Source organism: Microcaecilia unicolor, chromosome 4 (assembly GCF_901765095.1).
Source record: "Microcaecilia unicolor chromosome 4, aMicUni1.1, whole genome shotgun sequence".
NCBI lineage: Eukaryota > Metazoa > Chordata > Amphibia > Gymnophiona > Siphonopidae > Microcaecilia > Microcaecilia unicolor.
Window position 1 is genome coordinate 226227642 of NC_044034.1, and position 24357 is coordinate 226251998.

At 44.2% G+C, this 24357-nt stretch overlaps 1 protein-coding gene across 2 annotated transcripts in view; it reads left to right on the plus strand.

The window, feature by feature from the left end:
* The window catches only part of EPS8L2 (EPS8 like 2), a 278628-nt gene that overhangs the window by 113659 nt on the left and 140612 nt on the right, over positions 1-24357 (plus strand). For both annotated transcript variants that reach the window (XM_030201298.1, XM_030201299.1), the window contains one exon: positions 15134-15198. In XM_030201298.1, the coding sequence (XP_030057158.1) occupies positions 15134-15198 (65 nt within the window). The remainder of the gene's footprint in view (positions 1-15133; positions 15199-24357) is intronic.

Here is a 24357-nt window from a genome sequence, read left to right on the forward strand (position 1 = left end):
TAGACGTACGCAGCGCTGTACACTTGAAAACCACCCCCACACACACACATGCATCTCATTTTACATCTACAGGCAATGAGTGAAAACGAACATCCGCCTCTTTTAAGTTATGACAGCAAGCAACGAATCACCCTGACAGCAACGAATCACCCTGACAGCAACGAATCACCCTCCTTTTCCTAGCAACCTAGCATGCAGGAAGAGCTTTTGCAGCCAATCAGCGATGGTCTTATTGTTGGTGCTCCTGCGCTTGGGGCTGACTACTACTCTGTGCTCTGAAGAATTGCTTTCGCGAGGCAGGGTTACAAATGACCAGTGGCGTACCAAGGGGGGGGCGGTGAGGGCGGTCCGCCCCGGGTGCACGCCGCTGGGGGGGTGTCGAGGCGCGCGCCTGCTGCGAGAGTTCGCTAACTTCTCTCGTTCGCTGCAGCTCCCTCTGCCCCGGAACAGGTTACTTCCTGTTCCGGGGCAGAGGGAGCTGCAGCGAACGAGCAAAGTTAGTAAACTCGCAGCAGGCGCGCGCTGTGGCACCCCCCTCCCCCAGCGGCATGCACCCAGAGGGGGCTGTTTCGCGGGGGGGGGGTGTCTTTTGCCGGGGGGGGTCCACGCTGCATCGGGGGGGGGGGGCGCCGCCCCGGGTGTCCGCCCCCCTAGGAACGCCACTGCAAATGACACAGCTTCCCAGCAGCAGATTGGGAAACACTTAACATGAACCTAAAAGAAGCAACTCCTCCTCCCCTCTTCCCAACAGCAAGCAAACCAGCCGAGCAAGCTCGCTCCTAAAGTGTTAACGTTGATGTGGCAATAAAAGGGTTAAGCGCTGCAGTCGCTGACACGGTACCATTGTGCTTCTGAGGGAGAGATGGGACAGAAAACACAGATTTCTTTTACATTCAATGTGTATTTCTCATGTTAACATGAAAAATACTGAGGGTTTGGTTGGCTTTTTAGTTTTCCACTTCGCAATTCTCTTTGCTGCGGTTCTGCTTCCTTGGGAAGTTCTGTGCATGGTAAAGCACTTTCAGCACTGCTTTTGCACTTAACCTGCAGTTCACAAAACAACATTTTTGAAAGCTTTCTTGCCTTTTACCATATGCTTACAAACATTTAATTACTTGAAAGGAGTATTGACAGTTCTTTTCCAAGCATTTCATTCCTGAAATACCTTAGTCAGTAATCTCTTTTCTTCACACACACTCACTATCGGACTCACACAGTCTGTCTGTCTCTCTGTCTTACACACACTCATACAAACACTCTGTCACAGTGACCGCCCCTGTGGTCCTGCACACACACTCTCTCACATCAGATGGAAGGAGAGCAAGGGAAGGAGGGGGTCATGGAACTCAGTTCCACACACACACACTCTCTCTGTATCACAAACACACAGTCTCTGTCACACACACAGACACACTCTTTCAATCCCTCTGTCTCACTCTCACACACACTCACTCTCTGATTCACATAGTCTGTCTCTCTGTCTTACAAACACAGTCTCTATCACACACACACACACACACTTTCAATCCCTCTGCCTCACTCTCACACACACTCACTGTCTGATTCACACAATCTGTCTCTCTGTCTTACACACACTCTCACTCACACAAACACTCTGTCACAATGACCGCCCCTGTGGTCCTGCACACACACTCTCACATCAGATGGAAGGAAGGCAGGCAAGGGAAGGAGGGGGTCATGGAACTCAGTTGCACACATACACTCTCTGTATCTCTCTGTCACACAAACACACAGTCTCTATCACACACACACACAGACATAATCTTTCAATCCCTCTATATCACTCTCACACACACACACTCTCGGACTCACACAGTCTGTCTCTCTGTCTTACACACACTCTCACACACACAAACACTCTGTCAAAAAGGACCGCCCCTGTGGTCCTACACAGGGCCTCCTCCTTCCTCATTATACACCCTTCACTATTACTCCATCTCATTACAATACTTTAATATTAAATATTTGGTTAACAAAAAACAACTAATCAATATAACCTTGCCAGCGCCCGTTTCATTTCTAACAGAAACAGGTCTTTTTTACTAGTTTGCTAATAATTTACTACTTTTATCTTTTTCAGTATAATGCTTGGAATGAAACTCAAAAATTTGCTGACCAGCTTTAAGACTAAGCAATTTATTTATCCTATACTTTAAATTAAAGTATTAAGGAAAATAGTATTCCCTGTCTGAAAATATTTAGATTCTGCATCTTTAATTTGAGATTCAAGCTGTATTATTTGAGCACTATCCTTTTTAGATTTGTGGGCAGCTAGCGATATAAGTTCACCATGGAGGGCTGCTTTAAAGGCCTCCCAAATTATTATTGGACCAAGAGTGGAGGAGGAATTGTTAATGAAAAATTCTTCAATGAAAGTTTTCAATTTTATACAAATTTCTTCTTCTATAAGAAGGTTTAAAGGGAGTCTCCAAAGTGGGGTCTTCTAGAAGATAAAGTAGACCAGTTTAGGGCGAATGAGATTGGTGCATGATCAGAGACTACAATTGGTGAAATATTGGAGGTGATTGTTTCAACAAGACTATTAGAAATCAAAAAATAGTCCAATCTAGAGAAACTTTTATAAGGGGAAGAATAAAAAGTGTATTCTTTAGATGTCTGATTACATAATCTCCATGGATCAATGAGATGTAATTGGTCTATAAGAGAGTGTAAAGTGATAGATGATTTTGAAGGTGACACCTTACTTTGAGAATGCCTATCTAGAAAATAATCTAAAGGAATGTTAAAGTCTCCTGATATAATAATAGGAATAGAATCCAGTGACTGTATTGTTTGAAAGAGATTTGCGAAATACTCAGGAGAGTCAGTATTTAGGGCATATAAATTTACCAACAATACTGAAACATTATAGACACTTTGACAACTATCCATCTACCATTTGGGTCAATAATCTGCTCTAAGATAGTTGCATTGACATCCTTATGAAACAGTATTGAAACTCCATGTTTCCTACCAAGAGAGGGAGAATCTATAGAGGAAGAAATCCAATTACATTGTTTAATAAGAGGTAGAGTAGAAGAACGGTGAGTTTCCTGTAGAAATAATTATTCCTGGTTTGAGTTTTTTTGAGATAAGTATTTTCTTACGTTTTATAGGATGACTTAAACCATTTACATTCCATGTCACAATGTTAATTGGACATAGCTCAAATCAATTCTCTATCTTAATTTATAGGAAGAAATGGATATATAGCACATAGCCCATTACAAAGAAAAGCCATATAGTTAAGAAAAATTATGCATGTCTGACAAAAAACAGAAAGGAACAGCATAAAGAACTAAGAAATTAGTTAAACCAAAGAGATGAAATAGAGATAAGAGAAACTGAGAGTAGAGACGAGATGACACTCAGAGAACCCTGCAAAATCTGAAGTATAGAAAGGAAAGGGTGATCTAAGGAACCATAAGTATAGTACCAGTAAATAAAAAAAAAAAAATAATACACAATGTGTGTTGAAACAAGGTGTAATAATAGCATGCGAGCATAGAATGTACTAAAGCAATTAACCATATAATATAGCTAATAACATAATAAAATAACTGAGAGCCATCTGAGAAGGCCGATAAATGCAAAGACAGATATAAATATGTGTTGAAAAAGAATCAGGGAGACATGCCGTGAGACTGCATTTGATCAAGATATATCTGCAATTGTTCAGGTGAATCGAAAAACTTAGTAGTATTATTTAATGTTACTTGCATACGAGCGGGATATTGAAGGCCATATCTGGCTCCAAGAGATCTGAGGCGCGGTCTCATGTCCAAAAAGGCTTTCCGCTTCCTAGCAGTAGTTTTTGCCAGGTCGGGCACAATCAGAAATCTTTTCCCATCAAATTGAAGATCTTTTATTGTACTTGCCGCTGTTAGGATTTGTAATGCCTGTTGAAATTGCAGAAGTTTGTAATAGTCGGTCTTGGGCTTTGAAGGCCTTGTTTATGATGAGATGGCGATCTATGAGCTCTTTCAAACTGTAACAGGAGGTCCGCCTCCATATGCAAGACTTGCAGGAGCCAAGAGGTAAGAAATTGTATAACATCAGATCCTTCTGCACCTTCCTTTAAGCCAGTGATCCTAACATTGTTTCTCCAGTTCCTGTTAGAGAGATCTTCGATCTCTAGCTCTAATTTTCAGAAACGCTGATCAGTTTTTTCCTGTTGCTGCGCCATAGTCAGAGTAGTTTGATCTGCACGTGTTTCTAAGGTCTCAACATGGATTTGAAAAGCTATTAAGGCAGATGAAAGGGATTGCAAATCCGATTTCAGATCACAGGTTGTTTGAAAGTGTTTAGTCATTAGTTCTTTTAGAGCTTTTATTTCTTCTGATATCCGACGTGGAAGGCGGTAATCTTGCTTGTAAGGCCTTCTCTGGTGTTTGCAAGTCAGTTTTTGTTCGCTTAGAACCAGTCTGAGGCAAATTAAGAGAATCCAGCTTCGACGATTTAGTTAAAGACATTATATAAGTAGTTGTTTTAGCCGATGATAGAGGAAAAAGGATTTCAATTGATGTTAATTTGGAACAATATTCTTGCTAGAGCAGGGCAGAGAGATCTTCAAGCGTCCATTCTCATTGGTAGCTCCACAGCGCCCCAAGACATGTATCTTCTTATTTTTCTTTTAAGAAAGGTTTAAAGACTTATTTTATTGATCAATAATTGGGATATGTTAGTTGCTATTTGTGTACTGTAAACTTTTGTGATGTTATCTCTCTCTATTGTAGAGTTCTCTTAATATGTAAACCACCATGAATCCTTTTTGGAAAAGGTATAAAAGACTCCACTAGAATAGAATAGAATGTGTATTGCTTTTGTGAGAGTTGGAATATTTTCCAGACATCCTCTAACGCTTCACTAAAAGTCCACTTCTAAAAGTGAGCCCTTCCTTAACTTCTTCCTGGTGTTCTATCCAATTTTGCCTACACTATATTCATGGCCCCCCCTTCCCCCCCCCCCCCCCCCCCCCCCCCCCAGGATAAGATCCCCAGATCCCTTGGAGCAAATAATATCAAACAATTCTGAAAAAAAAGGATCTCTTCAGGCCCACCAGTGCATATACATTGAGCAGGGTAAATTCCCACTGATTCTATCCTCCGCGAAATCCAAACATAACGACCCTGGCTGTCCTCTCCCGAGCTGTACTTGAATGAAGGGCATATGCTTACTTATTAGAATGGCCACCCTTCGAGTCTTCGAGACCCCTGACAAATAATAGATCTTACTCCAATTGCCCCCTTTAAGCTCTAACATTTCAACAGGCTCAAACTTTAGCTCTTGTAGCATTGCTATGTCCACCTCCAGTCGGAGGTCTATCAGATGTTTTAAATTCACTTCCTTCTAATTGGGTGATTAGCCCCTCCCATATTCCAGGTGGCAAGTTTAACCCCTTCCTTTGCTGTAATGAGAGCTGCTGTCCACAATCTCATCCCCCACTCCCCCTCTGTCCCCCATAGCCAACATTCCACCTACATGGCTCTATTCCTCCAATCCTCAACAGGTGGGCAAAGCTATCCCCTCCCCCGCATCCCCTCCCAAAACCACAAAAAACCTTCTTATATTCCAATACCCCTTCCCCTCTACCTCATCATACATTTTCTCCCTCAACCCACGCACATCACATCATGGACTTTATCCATTCCTGGGACTTTGCTGGAATCATCAGGCAACCCACTCAAAAGGACACATTCTCGACCTCCTCTCCTTCAAGACTGTTGATTCACATTCCTTGCAATTAACTAAAACTCACTGATCAGCTATCCCTTGGTCGGACCATTTCAAGCTCAAATGTACCTTACTATGGCAGGTAAAGGGTTCACATCGTACCACACCCCAGCCATCTTACAGCACGAGAGGTTTTATCTATCCCAAGATATTCTGGGAGTCCATGTATGAGACAGCTTGGCTGGAGCCGGTGGCCTCCGAGAACTTCCTCTTGCACTGGGATGATCGATGCAGTACAGTATTAGATGCCATAGCACCAATCAGAACAAGGACCAGAAAGCGGGTTATCGCTGCCCCTTGGTTCAATGAACACCTTAAGAAACTAAAATCCATTAGCAGAAGACTCGAACAGGCATGGAGAAAGTGTCAAGACACTCATCATCTCACTGCCTGGAAGCAGTTGCAGCGAACGTACAAATATGCGCTTAGACATGCAAGAGAACTCTATTACAAAACCAAAATTGAGCCGGAATACAAAGACACAGAAAAACTCTTCCACTTTGTTCACAAATTATTGGATACCAGTGCGCTCACATTATCCAGTACAGACGCCCCATCTGCTGCTAGCCTGGCCAAATACTTTAAGGAAAAAATCGAAACGCTACAGAGTTCCTTACCTCAGAAAAATTCTAGCGTAAGTGATTTCATCAATGGCCTGTTTCCGAGCACAGTGGAACAACCAGCTGACCGTTTTTTCTCAAATTTAAAACTCCTTTCCAAGAATTTAGTCAAGCAGGAACTCTGCAGATTTTCCAGGAAGTTTTGCAAACTAGATATTTGCCCAGCTCACTTGCTCCAATGTGCCCCTGATTGCTTCCTTGCAGACTTAACACTGCACATTAACTTCATGCTTGGCAGTGGAAAGTTCCCAGAGAACTATGGAAACATCTTACTTACCCCGATTCCGAAAGATGCAAAGAAAAAATGCCATGATCTTACCAACTATCGGCCGATTGCTTCTATCCCGCTTTTTGTGAAATTAATGGAGAGCATGGTAAACAAGCAGCTCAATGAGTACCTGGACAAGTTCAACATTTTGCATGATTCACAGTCGGGATTCCACCCACTTCACAGCACTGAGTCCGTGCTTGTCACACTTCTGACTAACTTTAAACGGGAGATAGCAGTCGGAAAGAGCATTCTACTATTGCAATTTGACATATCCAGCGCTTTTGACATGGTGAACCACCACATCTTACTACAGTTGCTCGATTACTTTGGTGCCAGTGGAAACATATTAGCATGGCTGAAAGGTTTTTTTAACATCCAGAACCTACCAAGTGAACTCCTGCTCAAGCTTATCTCCTATCTGGAAGGCTACTAGTGGTGTGCCACAGGGCTCCCCACTTTCCCCGACTCTTTTCAACATCATGCTGGTCCCTCTGGCCACTGCCTTGTCTAAACTTGGTCTAAACCCGTTTATTTATGCCGATGACATCACAATCTCTATTCCTTTTGCAACTGACCTTAGCGAGATCCTTGCAGAAATAAGACTCGGACTACAAACTGTGCTTAACTGGGCCAACTCCTTAAATAAATTCTCAATTCTTCACGAATCTCAATCAGGATTTCGGTTGAACCACAGCACTGAAACAGTACTAGTGACTTGAATGAATAAATTTAAACAAACAATTGCAACTGGCAACAACATACTTCTCTTACAATTTGACATGTCCAGTGCCTTCAACATGGTCAACCATGGAATATTACTACATATCCTAGAATACTTTGGAGTCGGAGGTAATGTTCTCAACTGGTTTAAAGGATTCCTGACCACAAGATCATATCAAGTAACAACTAATGCGGCAATATCTGGCCCATGGACACTGGAATGTGGAGTCCCTCAAGGATCCCCCCTCTCACCAACCTAATGATGATACCTTTAGCCAAGCTACTAGCCGATCAAAACCTCAATCCATACATATATGCAGATGATGTCACGATCTACATCCCGTTCAAACATGATCTAAAAGAAATCACCGACGACATCAACCAAAGTTTCCAAATCATGCACTCATGGGCTGATGCATTTCAGCTAAAACTTAATGCAGAAAAAACACAATGCCTTATACTCACCTCACAACATAACACAAGTAAATTCACCACCATAAACATACCCAACTTTTCCCTTCCCGTCTCAAACACTTTGAAAATTCTTGGAGTTACCATTGATCGAAATCTCACACTCGAAAACCACGTGAAGAATACCACGAAGAAGATGTTCTACTCCATGTGGAAACTCAAAAAAGTAAAACCTTTCTTCCCAAGAGCCATTTTTCACAACCTGGTACAGTCAATGGTACTAAGTCACCTGGATTATTGCAACGCACTCTATGTTGGCTGTAAAGAACCAGATCATCAAGAAACTTCAGACAGCCCAGAATACCGCAGCCAGACTCGTATTTGGAAAAACAAAATATGAAAGTGCAAAACCCCTAAGAGAGAAATTGCACTGGCTCCCACTAAAAGAACGTACTGCATTCAAGATCTGCATGATTGTTCATAAAATCATTTACGGAGACGCCCTGACCTACATGCTAGATCTTGTGGACCTACCTCCCAGAAACGCTAAAAGTTCTGCCTGCACATTTCTTAATCTACACTTCCCCAACTGTAAAGGACTAAAATACAGACCAACACATGCATCCAGCTTTTCCTACATGAGCACACAGCTGTGGAATGCACTACCAACTAACTTGAAAACAATTAACGAAATAACTCACTTTCGTAAATCTCTGAAAACCTATCTCTTCAACAAGGCCTACCACGAGAATCCATAATTTACATAGTAACATAGTAGATGACAGCAGAAAAAGACCTGCACGGTCCATCCAGTCTGCCCAACTAGATAAATTCATATGTGTATACCTTACCTTGATTTGTACCTGTCTTTTTCAGGGCACAGACCGTATAAGTCTGCCCAGCACTATCCCCTCCTCCCAACCACCAGCCCCGCCTCCCACCACCGGCTCTGGCACAGACCGTATAAGTCTGCCCAGCACTATTCCCTGCCTCCCAACCACCAGTCCCGTCTCCCACCACTGGCTCTGGCACAGACCGTATAAGTCTGCCCACCACTATCCTTGCCTCCCAACCACCAACCCCTTTTTCCCCCACCGGCTCCGCCACCCAATTTCAGCTAAGCTCCTGAGCCACCCAATTTCGGCTAAGCTCCTTAATTATAACACTTCTCCACTCTTCCCTTTTCTGAATGTCTTCCTTCTACACTGTCAGGGCCGGTCCTAGGGTCTCTGGTGCCCCCCTGCAGACTAACAGTTGGCACCCCTCCCCCACCCTGTCTAGCATCTCCTTTCTCTCTTCTCCCACCCTGTCCCCTTTTTCAGCCCAGTGCAATTCTCCTTCGCCCCCATCCCCCTCCCATTTATGGCCACCTGCCCTGCCTGCCCTCTTCTCCGACTCCCCCCAACATCCCCCTTTTTCTTCCTGCCACCCTGCGTGGTTTAAGTCTTTTTTAAATTTACCTCCGTCCCAGCAGCCGCGTCATTTCAAAGCCCTGCCCGTCTCTAGCCTTCCCTCCCTTCGTGAGTTCGTTCTCTCAGAGTCCAGCCTTCTGACGTCATTTCCTCTTTCCTCGAGGGCGGGACTCTGAGGGAATGAACTCGCGAAGGGAGGGAAGGGTAGAGACGGGCAGGGCTTTGAAATGACGCGGCCGCTGGGATGGAGGTAAATAAAAGATTTTAAACCCCCAAGGGCGGCACGGTAGGGCATCGCAGCGCCCTTGAAGGCAGGCGCCCCCTTGTGGTGCTTACCCCACTTATTGGGTTTGACCGGCCCTGTACACTGTTTGCCTAGCTCTTTTTTGTATCCTCGGTCTCTTTGTAACACCAATTGTATCTGTACCCTGGAATGGCGATGCCATAACAGATCTTTGTAAGCCACATTGAGTCTGCAAATAGGTGGGAAAATGTGGGATACAAGTGCAATAAATAATAACGCCCCTGAAAAGCTCCACTGCAGCCCATCTAAATCTACTCATCCACGATCAAGGCACAGACTGTAGAAGTCTTGCCCAGCTCTGGCGTTGCTTCTCGTTTAGCAGTGTTGCTACCTAATCTCCGCTAAGCTTCTTTGGATATATTCCTTCCAAACAGGATTCCTTTGTGTTTATCCCACACATTTTTGAATTCCATTACTATTTGCATTTCCACCACCTCCCTTGGAAGGACACCACCCTCTCAGTGAAAAAATACTTCCTGACATTATTCCTGAATCGGCCCCCTTTTAACCTCATTTCATGTCCTGTATCTAAATCAGCTTCCCTTCTCTGGAAAATGTTTGTCTGTGGATTTATACCTTTCAAATATTTGAATCTCCATGAGACTCATTTTCAAAGCACATAGACTTACAAAGTTCCACAGTAACCTATGAAACTTTGTAACTCTAAATGCTTTCAAAATACACCTCTATATCATATCGCCTCAGTCTCTCTCCTTTCCTCCAGAATATACATGTTTAGGTAAGCAAACCTTTTATCGTATGGCTTGCTATACCAATCCCATACATTTTTTGTTGTTTTTCTCTGAACCAATTCAAGTCTTTTTACATCCTTAGGAAGATACAGCCTCCAAAACTGAACACAATACTCCAAGTGGGGCCTCACCGACTTGTAGAAGGACATCAACACCTCCTTTCTTCTACTGGTTATACCCCTCTCTATGCAGCCTAGCATCCTTCTGGCTTCAGCCACCGCCTTGTCACATTATTTTTTTCACCTTGAGATCCATGGACACCATCATCCCTAGTTCCCTCTCCTGAGCCAAGCTTACCAATCTCTCCCCTCCCATCTGGTACATCTCTTTTGGATTTCTGCACCCCAAGTGCATCACTCTGCACTTCTTTGCATTAAATTTTAACTACCAGACCCTTGACCATTCTTCCAATGTTTGGAGATCCCTTCTTATGGTTTCTTCGCCCTCCAGGGTATCTACTCTATTGGCTTTCTTTGTGTCATCCACAAAAAGGCAAACTTTTCCTTCTAACCCTTCAGCAATGTCTCTCTCAAATATATTAAAGAGAATTGGCCCCAGTACCAATCCCTGAAGCACTCAACTACTCATTTTCATTTCCACTGAGTGGATTCAATTTACCACCACCCTCTGTCACCTGTCAATCAACCAGTTTCCAATCAAGTTCACTACTTCGGGTCCTAAGTTCAGCCCTCTTAGCTTATTCATGAGTCTTCTGTGAGGGACCATATCAAAGGCTTTGCTGAAATCTAAGTAGAGTACATCTAGCACATGTCCTTCATGCAGTTATTTGGTCACCCAAAGAAGTCAATCAGATTTGTTTGGCAGGATTTTGCTTTGGTAAAGCCATATTGCCTCTATTGCCCCATTGGCTTCTAGAAAGTCAACTATCCTTCAGCAGTGACTCCATTATTGTTCCTACCACTGACGTGAGGCTTACCAGCCTGTAGTTTCCCACTTCTTACTCATCTCCGCTTTTGTGAAAAGGGACCACATCAGCTTCTCTCCAATCCCACGTAACCTCTCCCGTCTCTAAACATCTATTGAATACATCCTTAATAGGGTCCCGCCAGGACTTCTCTGAGCTTCCTCAGTACCCTGGGATGAATAGCTTTGTCCACTTTCAGATTTTCAAGCTTTTTATAAACTCTTTCTTCCGTGAATGACGCGATATCTACTCCATTCCCAGATGTTCCCTCGGCAGCAGACCACAGTCCTTCTCTAATATTTTCTTCCGTGAACATTGAAGAGAATTTTATTAGGATTTATCACTTTTTTGAAAGAATTCACACAAGGCAGTATACAGCAGAATAAGTTGAAAATATGCAACATACTACAGCAGTAGATATATTTAAATACAAGGTAAGGCAAAGTATGCTATATTACAATATCCAACACAATATTCAATTAAACATTTTAATAGACAGTATAGGATGTAAGAAAAGATGGAACATATAGATAGATAAGCTAGAGTAACAGGAGTTAGAAAATAAGGGGACTAATTTAATGAAAGCTGCACACAAAGTCAAAGGTGCTTGAATACAATCTCTGCTAGGGTAGGAGTGGATAAGCAAGTCGTGCTACAAGATGTGCAGTCACTGTTAGTCCTTGTGTGAATGAGACTAGCAAGTTATGTTCTGCTCGGTCTCCTGATAGGTTCTCTATACTCAGGAGAATAGCGTGCAGTTAACCAGAGTATAGAATGTCACTATAAAGATTCAGAACTCTGGAACCAAAATCTTTATTTAATACAAATTTAAACAAATGGAAACAACTTACAGTTAGATGTGCTGGATAAGAGTTTCTGCCTTGCAGAACTGGGAGTCGGTTCTCTACCAGCTCACCCTGTATACATTGGGAGCTGGGAGGTCTCAGCACCGAGAGAGTAGATGCTGTGAATACTTATAAACTGGTAAAAACTTTGTTATTTTACAATAGCTTGAAGTGGGAGTATGCAACAAGGTACAGCAAATCAACTCACAGTTCTTAGAAAACCATGCTGCAGGCACTCTTTAAACGCTAAAGGAGAAAGAAGGGGTGGGCTAGAATCCAGCATACACAGGGACAAGAACCAGTGATGGCTCTGCTGAAGAAGTTCCTTGTTTTCCAAGGAAGTCTTGTGTCAAAGCTCCCAGGTGGTGCCAAGTTGTCAATGATGATCTGTAGTTCTGTATTTTTGATGGTGTTTTGGTGGTAAGTGTCTGGTCTTTCGTCAGCTGGTTGATGCGATGAAGGTTCAATGTTGATGGCAAAAATAGTCATCTCAGGACAGATCTCTGCATCAGAGGCAGGGTTTATAAGTTCAGAGGAGTTCTCTGTCATTGGAGATGTGTGGTTTCCATTAGATGGGATGCTGTCACTGCTTTGGTGGCACAATCTGCTGGATTTTGGTCAGTTGGCATGTAATGCCATTGTTCTGGTTGTGTTGACTTTTTGTATTTGCTCTACTATGTTGCTGATGAACACTTAAAATCTCCTGCTTCGGTTGTAGATGGTAGCCCAAGACAACTTTACAGTCAGCTTAAAAATTGACTATATGTATTTGAATGTCCATTTAATTGAGTATCATTTCTGCTATCTCTACTGTTAGCACTGCTCTACACAATTCTAACCGTGGAATGGTATGATCGGGTTGTGGGCAGTGGTGTACTGGTAAATTTTTAAAAGGCGCTCTCCCCGCCCTGCAGTTTGGGGGGGGGAGGGGATGCAGAGGTGGACTGCGGGTGAAATGCATTACTCTCTCTCTCTCCTTCCCCCCTCATGTCAGAGCTCCCATTAAACCATAAGACCACCATTAAACAACAAATCTTTATAGCCCAAATCAAATGCAGCTTGCACTTTGGAATTTCTCCACCGAGGCTTCTCATCCTGAGACCCAGCCAAAAAATTTTAGGGTCCAGACCTTCAGTTTGAGAACTCATTCCTGCTTGAGTAAACAGCTTGGATCAAAGAAACTAAAGGAGAATGTTGTCATGCTGAAGTACAAATTTTGATAATGAAACTGTGATTGAATGTTTACATAGCAAACACCCTGAGCCAACAGATTTCTTTTCCATTGAGCATAATTAACTTTGTATGAACTTGGCTACTAATAGTGTGCTGAACTGAACAATTCTGACACATTTAAACTGACTCTAGACAGTTCTGCATGAAGGAAACCTTCCCTCATTAATCAATACATTATCTGTGAAGCAGTAGAAATAACAGAAAGGCAAGTGCATTTTTATAATATTCCACAAAGCAAAAGGATCAAGTTCCCACATGCCATCTTTTTTTTCTTTTTGTAGGCACAGGAAAAAAAAAGATTTTAAATGCTCCCAGGTTCCAATCTAATTCATGTTTAATGTAGGATAAAATGCCATAAATAAGTAAATAAATAGATAGAAACTCTGAATGTTGAGCACCTGATTCTCATAACATGTCTGTTTAATGGCCCTTTACCAGGAGAAAAAAACGTACATTTACAGTATCCTCCCCACCCCATAGAAACTCTGAATGTTGAGCACCTGATTCTCATAACACGATGTCTGTCTAGTGGCCTTTAACCAGGAAGAATAAAATCTCTGCACGTTTTACAGTATCCTCCCCACCCCACCCACCCACCTACCTATTTCAGACCTCCTCCCCACTCTCCCGGTCCCCCGAGCACAGGGTCCCAGCACATACCTGAACTGAAGCTACCCTGGTGGTCTAGTGGATTCTTTAGGGCAGGAAAGATCCCCAGTCTTTCCTGCCCGCTACCGGCGCTGACCCTCATGCTGCTACATGTTCTTTAAAATGGCTGCCTAGACTTACAACAGGATATTGGGCTTCATGGACTTGTGTTCAACTGGTAGAGTACCTGCACAACTCAAATGATCAGTCATCTCAGGAAACTGTAACTTGTCCATAATAATACCCAATACCAGGGAACTCTCTCTTCTTAGGAGACTGAGACAGTGGCTAAACCCAGGGTCTCTCTCTTGTCTCAGAAGATTGGCATTGTGCCCAAATTGAAACCCATTCCCAGGGTTAGTCTCTCGTCTCAGGAAACTGGCAGTGCCCACAGAATAATACCCAGTCCCAGTGACAGTCTGTAATGTCACTCTGTTTCATTCTGCTTTTCATGGTAATGACAATTCCACATACAGCTTTTTGAAAACACACAAAGTTCTTTTTTTTTTCTAGTGTATTCTATCCATCCTGAATATAAAGGGAGGATAGCAGAGAAGGTGAATAGAGGTGACCCTGCCCCACCTCCAACAGAAATGCCACATTTCCTTCTCTCTGCAGACAGCACATTGGAAACAGTTTTGTTTACTGCTGCTTGTGGTGTTTGGTTTGGAGTGGTTCCATTTAGCCGCATCTGCTCCTGAATGTGTCTGATGTACAGTGCTTTTCTTCTGGACCTCCTCCTCTTTGCCCTCACCCTGCAGCATACATACTCCTGCTGTTTATTGCCTTCCCTGTGTACTCTTCCCTTCCTAATGTGCACTACTAAAACAGTTACATAAAAATTAATTTTCTTTCTCACAGTTCAAAGTGTCTCTCTGTCAGAGCATCTTGTTCTGCAGAATATCTTGCCTTTCCTTTTGCCATTTTAAATATCTCAACATCCTCAGTAACAGCAGTTTAGACAAATAGAGGGACCCTTTTCAGGGATGAAAGAAATATCTGGCTTCTATGCCAGGCTTTGTAGAAGGTGACAAGTATTAACATGATGGGACCATGGAATATGCTATGCAACAGCTGCTGCTTTTTTTTTTCCTATGTTTTAAAGTGTGGGTGGATAGTGCAAAGAGCAGTTGTGCAATTAGCCTCAGGATCTTGAGACTGTTCAAAGATCTTGTCCTGATGATGATAATCCTCCACTTAACAGTGTTCTCTCTCCTTTTTTTCTTTTTTTTTTGCAGAGCAAAGGAAGAAGTATTCAAACTCCAATGTAATCATGCATGAGACCTCCCAGTATCATGTGGAGGTAAGTCCTGTTCTTGGAGAGACTTTCAGCAGCTGCTGCCATCACAATGACAGTGTTTTCCCTCTCTAAACCTGCAGCTGTAACACTATTTCTCTCATAAACTTCATTTCATTATCTGCAGATTGCATTGTCCTTCAGCCATTTTGATTCTTGTAACACAGGTAAATATATGCTCTCCAGTGTGCCTCAGTCATTTCCTATGAAGGGCTGAGAGTGGAGATCAGGGTCCATTGCTATTCAGTCTTATATCTTCTGAGATTGTTGCCTTAAGTTGCTAATTAATTACTACCAGTTCTGATGGGTGAAAGTTTCCATCATATCCCTTGTTGTTCTTATATATTCTGAGGTTCATAACGCTATAAAAACCATCTGGCAGTTTTCACAACATACAAGGGGGAGGCATTTTCTATAGACTATGCAAAGAAAGGGGGTTACATATGAAACTGGAGGAAATAGTTTGAGAGGTGTGGGTATTTGGAAAGGCCCAGCAGTATAGGACATGATATTTCATCGCACATGGAACAGATTCAGAGGATAAGTAGTAAAGGTAATGGAGGAAGAAATGGGAGGTGGAGTTGCTCCTGCAATGACATAGATGTCAGAGGCAGCTGAGCAGACGAGTAGGCCAAGAGACTTATCTGGCAACAACTACTATGTTACTCTGAGGTCAGTAATCTGCAGGGTGTTTACTACAGTTATTTGGGTAACGTTAACTGGATATTCAGCAGCACTTGTCTGATTGTCTGCTATTGAATGTAATCAGTTAAAGAGTTAAAGGTATCTGAATAACTCACGCTCTCTCTCGCTCGCTCGCTCGCTCTCTCTCTCTCTCTCTCTCTCTCTCTGATTTGTTAGTATTATCTCGTTTAGGTATTCAATATTGCTTCTACGCTGGCGACATCCAGTTTTATTTTCCAGTGAAGAGTACTGTTATTACCACTTTGTCTTTTTTAGTGATGTGTCTGCAAATGTTTAGGTTGTGGTTTAATGCTAATACTTAAAACCGAATGTAGGGAAAATGCAGATACTATTTTTATCAAACCAGTTGGATCCCATGCAATTGCCTTGTTCAGTAAATTTGATGACGCCAAGTTTGCAGTTCCTTCAGAGTGTAAGTATCTTGGAGTTATATTGGACTCTAAGGGCCCTGTTTACTAAGCCATGCTAGAGGCGCATTAGCATTTATAGCACGTAGTTAACTTTGTGTAGATGCCCATGGGCGTCTACATGGTTCGCATGGGCTAAAAACACTAGTACACCTTAGTAAACAGGGCCCTATTTTTCACAACACAAGTAAAGCATGTTATTCAGAAGGCCGAGACTGTTAAAACGCCTGAAGAAATTATCAGAAGTTATTTTCATACAGTGTTGCAGGTGATGATCTTATCAGTTTTAAATTATTGTAACTCACTTTATTTAGGCCTTTCAAAAACACTAGTTCCAGGGACAGAGCTATTAGTAGGACTGGGTGGGCCCAGGCCTAACCAGTTTCTCCTAATCCACCAATTGACGCGGTCTTATGCTGAGTTGGGAGTGCACAACCTTTCAGGAAATATGGCTCCAGCTTCCTTGCCTCTGCTCACAGCCACATGCATTAGACAGTCAGCAGGAAAAACAGGAGCTCTCCTCTCCAGTTCTCCTGCCTGCAGTAACCGACCTAATTTTATTTTAGTGTGGGTCGGGAAGTCAGCCCCTCTAGCACCACGCCACCACTGGGCTTTTCACTGCCTAGGGGGGGGAAAAAAGGCATATTTAATGATTAAATATACCTTTTTTTCCCTCTAGGCAGTGAAGAGCCCACATCCACCAAGAAGCCCACCACCGGCATTACACTGTACATTTAACAATATAATTTACCTGGGCAGCTGGGCCCGAGTTTTCAAAATTTGTGGGGTGTGGTGGCAGATATCTCAGAGAGCACTGTAGACTGTGCTGTGCTCTGTGTGCTGGCTGGATCCTGTGCCTGTTTGCGGCCACAGAGGGGTGCTGAGGCCTTGAGGGCTCAACTAAAGGCCGAGTGAGCTCAGCGAAGGCCCAATAACGTCTTTTCCAGCCCCTCTAGCACCACACTGCCACTGCTGAAGCTGTTGAGTGTTCTGCTGCTCGCGCCCCCACGCCAACCGTCAGTAGTTTATATTGATGCAGGACAGCTGTTGGGCACACTACATAGAAATCCATTATTAAGTGCTACTCAAACCTTTATACATAGTGCGCAACCATATTAGCTCTGGGCCCACCCAAAATGTCAGGTCTGGCTATGCCACTGAATAGTTCATTCTTTAACTTGTTCAGAATTCTAATGCTAAATTATTGATGGGTTTGTCAAATTTTGATCAGATCGCTAGCATTAAAAGAGTTACATTGGTTACCTTTCTGTTGGTGTATCAGGTTTAAGGTATTGACATTGATTTTTAAGCCTTGATTGATGATGCTTCACTTGCTTTGGCTCAGTCACTAAGGCTTTATCGGCCTATTCATAGTTTATGGTCTGCTGACAAATTATTGTTAGATATTCCATCATCTAAATATGTCAGACTGGAAATAAATCGTACAGCAACGCTTCAGATTGCAAGTGCATGTATTTGGAATATGTTGCCTACTGAATTACATATGACAACATCAATACTCAAAATCAGGAAATAATTAAGTGTTCTTTTCTCTCAGGCTTTCTCAGATTAATAGTTTTTCTTGAGAAATCCACCTTTTTTACAGATTAACTGGCTGTGCTGCAGCTCTGTCTGTACATTTTAGACTTAGCAGCTCTGTCTCTGAATCTCCCCCACAAATTCAAACTTAGTGGGTGTGACCTGATTCTCTGTTAGAGGGGCAGCCTTCTATACCAGTTTTTCTTGAGAAATCCACCTTTTTTACAGATTAACTGGCTGTGCTGCAGCTCTGTCTGTACATTTTAGACTTAGCAGCTCTGTCTCTGAATCTCCCCCACAAATTCAAACTTAGTGGGTGTGACCTGATTCTCTGTTAGAGGGGCAGCCTTCTATACCAGTTTTTCTTGAGAAATCCACCTTTTTTACAGATTAACTGGCTGTGCTGCAGCTCTGTCTGTACATTTTAGACTTAGCAGCTCTGTCTCTGAATCTCCCCCACAAATTCAAACTTAGTGGGTGTGACCTGATTCTCTGTTAGAGGGGCAGCCTTCTATACCAGTTTTTCTTGAGAAATCCACCTTTTTTACAGATTAACTGGCTGTGCTGCAGCTCTGTCTGTACATTTTAGACTTAGCAGCTCTGTCTCTGAATCTCCCCCACAAATTCAAACTTAGTGGGTGTGACCTGATTCTCTGTTAGAGGGGCAGCCTTCTATACCAGTTTTTCTTGAGAAATCCACCTTTTTTACAGATTAACTGGCTGTGCTGCAGCTCTGTCTGTACATTTTAGACTTAGATCCCTCCCACCCACCCCTAGGGTGATAGTTCTTATATACCCTCCCAAGCAACCTAATCTGCCTGCAGATAACTGCTCTGTCTCTGTGTTCAGGCTCTTCATCTCCTTTCCTCCCACATTTTTCAAACATAGTGGGTGTGACTTGTTCTTACTGGGCAGTGCCTACCTGCCTGCTGCCTACCATTCCAGTTTTAAGCCTCTAATCCAGCTCTGCCGTTCTATCTATCGCTTAACACCTCAGTCACTACATATATACCCGTAACACCTCAGTTACTACTTATGGCCCCTTTACACATTCTCTTCCTTGCCCTGTCCCTTCCTAATCTTTTTCCCCTCCCCCTACCGCTGTCTACCACTGGAACTCACTGCCCACCCATGTCCTCTCCCATCTTGCTCACTACTGCAATACCCTACTCACCCCCGTCCCTCACCACCTCACCATCTCTCCTGTCCCCCTCCTCCTTCCTAGCTCTCAACCTTCAACACTTCCTTCCTGCCATTAACCCATCCCCATTCCTCCTAAGCGCATCCCGTCTTCGTCGCCTTCATCGCCCTACCTCCCCCACCCTCCTCCGCACTCTCTTGCTCCTCCTCCTGCTATCCGCAGGAGACATCAATCCCAATCCAGGTCCCCCACACCTGTCCTCGTCCTATCCATGCAAACGTTTCCGGGATGTCTCCAATCTCATATCTATTCCCCTCCTCCCCCCCTCTTCCCTCCCCTTCTCATGTGCACTGTGGAATGCCCACTCGGTCTGCAACAAACTTCCCTTCACCCACGATCTCTTCATCTCTCATTCCCTTCACCTGCTTGCCCTAACTGAAACCTGGCTCTCCCCTGACGACTCTGCCTCAGTTGCGGCTCTATGCCATGGAGGCTATCTCTTCTCCCATACTCCCCGCCTAGTTGGCCGTGGAGGAGGCGTCGGGTTACTACTCTCGCCCTCCTGTAGCTTCCAACCCCTCCTCCTACCACAGTCTCACTGCTTCTCATCCTTTGAAGTCCACTCCATCCGTCTATTCTACCCGTTGCCACTCAGAGTGGCAGTCATTTACCGCCCCCCTGATAAATCCCTCCCTTCCTTCCTCACCGACTTCGATGCCTGGCTTTCTGTTTTTCTTGAACCCTCATCTCCATCCCTCATTCTCGGAGACTTCAACATACACGTTGATGACCTGTCCAACTCTCACGCTTCTCAGTTCCTCACTCTAACATCCTCCTTCAACCTCCAGCTATGTTCCACCACCCCTACTCACCGTGATGGCCATTGCCTTGACCTTTTCCTCTCCTCTTCCGGCTCACCCTCCAATTTCCACACCTCAGCTCTTCCTGTCTCTGATCATCACCTGATCACCTTCACACTTCTTCACCCTCCCCCTCAGCCCCGCCCAACATTAACCACTACTTCCAGGAATCTCCAGATTATTGACCCTCCCACCTTATCATCTAGTATTTCTAATCTCCTCCCCTCCATCATGTCCTCCGAGTCTGTTGACGAGGCTGTCTCCGCTTACAATGCCACTCTCTCCTCTGCTCTGGACACCCTTGCACCATCCACCTCCCGTCCCACAAGGCGTACTAATCCCCAGCCCTGGCTGACCCCTTGCATCCGTTACCTTCGCTCCTGCGCCCGATCTGCTGAACGCCTCTGGAGTAAATCTCGCACCCATTCAGATTTCCTTCACTACAAATTCATGCTATCCTCCTTCCAGTCCTCACTATTCCTTGCCAAACAGGACTATTACACCCAATTGACTAATTCTCTCAGCTCTAACCCTCGTCGTCTCTTCGCCACCCTTAACTCCCTCCTCAAAGTGCCCTCCGCTCCCACCCCCCCGTCACTCTCTCCTCAATCACTGGCTGACTACTTCCGCGACAAGGTGCAAAAGATCAACCTTGAGTTCACTACCAAGCCACCTCCTCCTCTTCACCCTTCAACCCTCTCCCTCAACCAACCAACCTAGACCTCCTTCTCCTCCTTTCCTGATATCTCCGAGGAGGAAACCGCCCGCCTTCTTTCCTCCTCAAAATGCACCACTTGTTCCTCTGATCCCATCCCCACCAACTTACTTAACACCATCTCTCCTACTATCACCCCCTCCATCTGTCATATCCTCAACCTCTCTCTCTCCACTGCAACTGTCCCCGACACCTTCAAGCATGCTGTAGTCACGCCACTCCTCAAAAAACCATCACTAGACCCTACCTGTCCCTCCAACTACCGCCCCATCTCCCTCCTACCCTTCCTCTCCAAGACACATGAGCGCGCAGTCCACAGCCGCTGCCTTGATTTTCTCTCCTCTCATGCCATCCTTGATCCGCTTCAATCCGGTTTTCGCCCTCTTCACTCGACAGAAACAGCACTTTCTAAAGTCTGTAATGACCTGTTCCTTGCCAAATCCAGAGGCCACTACTCCATCCTCATCCTCCTGGATCTATCCGCCGCTTTTGACACTGTCAATCATGACTTACTTCTTGCCACACTGTCCTCATTTGGGTTCCAGGGCTCTGTCCTCTCCTGGTTCTCCTCCTATCTCTCCCACCGCACCTTCAAAGTTCACTCTCATGGATCTTCCTCCACCCCCATCCCCTTATCTGTTGGTGTTCCCCAGGGATCGGTCCTTGGACCCCTTCTCTTCTCAATCTACACCTCTTCCCTGGGCTCCCTGATCTCATCTCATGGTTTCCAGTATCATCTCTATGCTGATGACACCCAACTGTATCTCTCCACACCAGACATCACCGCGGAGACCCAGGCAAAGGTATCGGCCTGCTTATCCGACATTGCTGCCTGGATGTCCAACCGCCACCTGAAACTGAACATGTCCAAGACCGAGCTTATCGTCTTTCCACCAAAACCCACTTCTCCTCTTCCTCCACTTTCTATCTCAGTTGATAACACCCTCATCCTCCCCGTCTCATCTGCCCGCAACCTCGGAGTCATCTTTGACTCCTCTCTCTCCTTCTCTGCGCATATCCAGCAGATAGCCAAGACCTGTCGCTTCTTCCTCTTTAACATCAGCAAAATTCGCCCTTTCCTCTCTGAACACACCACCCGAACTCTCGTCCACGCTCTCATTACCTCTCGCCTGGACTACTGCAACTTACTCCTCACCGGCCTCCCACTTAGCCATCTATCCCCCCTTCAGTCTGTTCAGAACTCTGCTGCACGTCTCATATTCCGCCAGAACCGATATACTCATATCACCCCTCTCCTCAGGTCACTTCACTGGCTTCCGATCAGATACCGCATTCAATTCAAGCTTCTCCTTCTTACCTACAAATGCACTCAGTCTGCTGCCCCTCACTACCTCTCTACCCTCATCTCCCCTTACGTTCCCGCCCGTAACCTCCGTTCACAGGATAAATCCCTCCTCTCAGTACCCTTCTCCACCACCGCCAACTCCAGGCTCCGCTCATTCTGCCTCGCCTCACCCTATGCTTGGAACAACCTTCCTGAACCCTTACGCCAAGCCCCCTCCCTGCCCGTCTTCAAGTCTTTGCTTAAAGCCCACCTCTTCAATGCTGCGTTCGGCACCTAACCCTTACCGTTCAGTGAATCCAGACTGCCCCAATTTGACTGTCCCTATCGGACCGACCGTTCACTTGTCTATTAGATTGTAAGCTCTTTGAGCAGGGACTGTCTCTCTTTGTTAAATTGTACAGCGCTGCGTAACCCTAGTAGCGCTCTAGAAATGTTAAGTAGTAGTAGTAGTAGTAGTAATAGTATAAGGCTGCTCACAGTATGACACCTTTCTTTGGGTTTTTTTTTTTTTAGGATTAAGATATTTTTGTAGTTGTCTTAGTATGTTTGTTGTGACTGGCTGAGATTGTTTAAATTGAACACCGCCTAGTACTATTGGATAGAGTGGTTTATAAATATTTTAAATAATTATAGGCCTGCTATTTCTGCGATCAGTCTTACCCAGGTAAGGTTAGCCAGATAGTGCTGGTATTCAACTCTAACCACAAATGTAATCCCAGCCATGGAATTTATTGAGCCCTGCTTCATCTTAACCAGCTAAAAGTTTCTCTCATAACAAAATTTTAACCAGGCAGCACAGAGAGGGAGAGGGATGGGGAAGGTGAGGACGATGTTAAACACCAAGATTATTCCACATAACTCTAAATGTTGTTTGAACAGATCTTTTGAATATCAATCACTCCATTGCTATTTAAAAACAGTAGAGACAGAGAAATGATTTTCTCATGAGCTGGGCAGCCAGACTAACTTGGAGGATACAGGAAGGAAAGGGATCTCCAGCCAGTGGCGTACCTAGGGTAGTTGACACCCGGGGCCGGTCATTTTTTAACACCCCCCCCCCCCCCCCCAAATCCAGTACTAGGCATGCCGAGAATACAAAACACTCAGGACCTATAGAGCAATTCTACCATACCATAAGCAGTCATTTCTACGAGTCACACAAGGAAAAGGAAAGCATCTTAAACACTACAGTGAGCACTAGAACATCAATTCACCTATTGTAAAACGAAACCAGACAGAATAGTACAGATCGTAGATCCTGCACAGTCAATGCCAACTGAAAGCCATGTCTTTTTCACAAACACAGATACACCCTAATCCACTATAGAATAAGTAATCATAAACTTTCTATTTAGACAAAAATTAAACTGAACCCCCAATGCCAGACTCTGCATACAATGCAACACCACAGAAACAGAAACTGTCCCCTAGTACTGTGCAAAATATAAAGACAGCAGATGTAAATTTGAAAAAAACTAACAAGTACCAATCACCACTTTACAAATTAACAAATAGAAATAAAACAAATATAGAAAGTAAAATAATACCATTTTATTGGACTAATACATTTAGCTTTCAGAGGCCAAAACCTCCGTCCTCGGGTCAGTACAGTATAGTGCTGTTACAGTATCCTATCCTGATCTGAGGAAGGGGGTTTTGTTCTCCGAAAGTTAGTCAAAATATATTAAAATTAGTCCAATAAAAAGATTACCTTATTTACATGTTCTATTATAAACATTTAACACATCTATAATACTTTATCCTAAAGCAAAAAAAATAAAAAAATATATTTTATTTACAGTTTGTTGTCTCTGGTTTCTGCTTTCCTCATCTTCTTTTCACCGTCTTCCTTCCATCCAGCATCTGTCTTCACTCTCTCTCTCTGCCATCCAGTGTCTGCCCTCTCTGCCGTCCCTTCCATCCACTGCCTGCCCTTTCTCTCTGCCCCTTCAATCCACCATTTGCCCTCCCTCTCCCATCCATCTGAGCGCTTCTAGGTTGAAATATTTTCTCCCCTCCCCCTCCCCTGTCTGAGATCCCCACCCCAGTTCCCTTCTCCCCTCCCCTTCCCCCATCTGAGACCCCCACCCCAGTCCCCTTCTCCCCACCCCAGTCCCCTTCTCCCCTCCCATTTTCCCCTCTGAACACCCCCACCACAGTCCCCTTCTCCCCACCCCAGTCCCCTTCTCCCCTCTGAGATCCCCACCCCAAAGGCCCAAAGAAGAAAGCGAATGACATAACCAACTACCGCCCGGTAGCATCCATCCCTCTGGCAGTAAAACTGATGGAAAGTATGGTAACCAAGCAACTTATTGACTACTTAAACAAATTTTCAATACTACACGAATCACAATCAGGATTTCGATCCGACCACAGCACTGAAACAGTACTAGCCACTCTCCTAACATAATTCAAACAAACAATTGCAACTGGCAACAGTATACTTCTCCTACAATTTGACATGTCTAGCGCGTTCGACATGCTTAGTCATA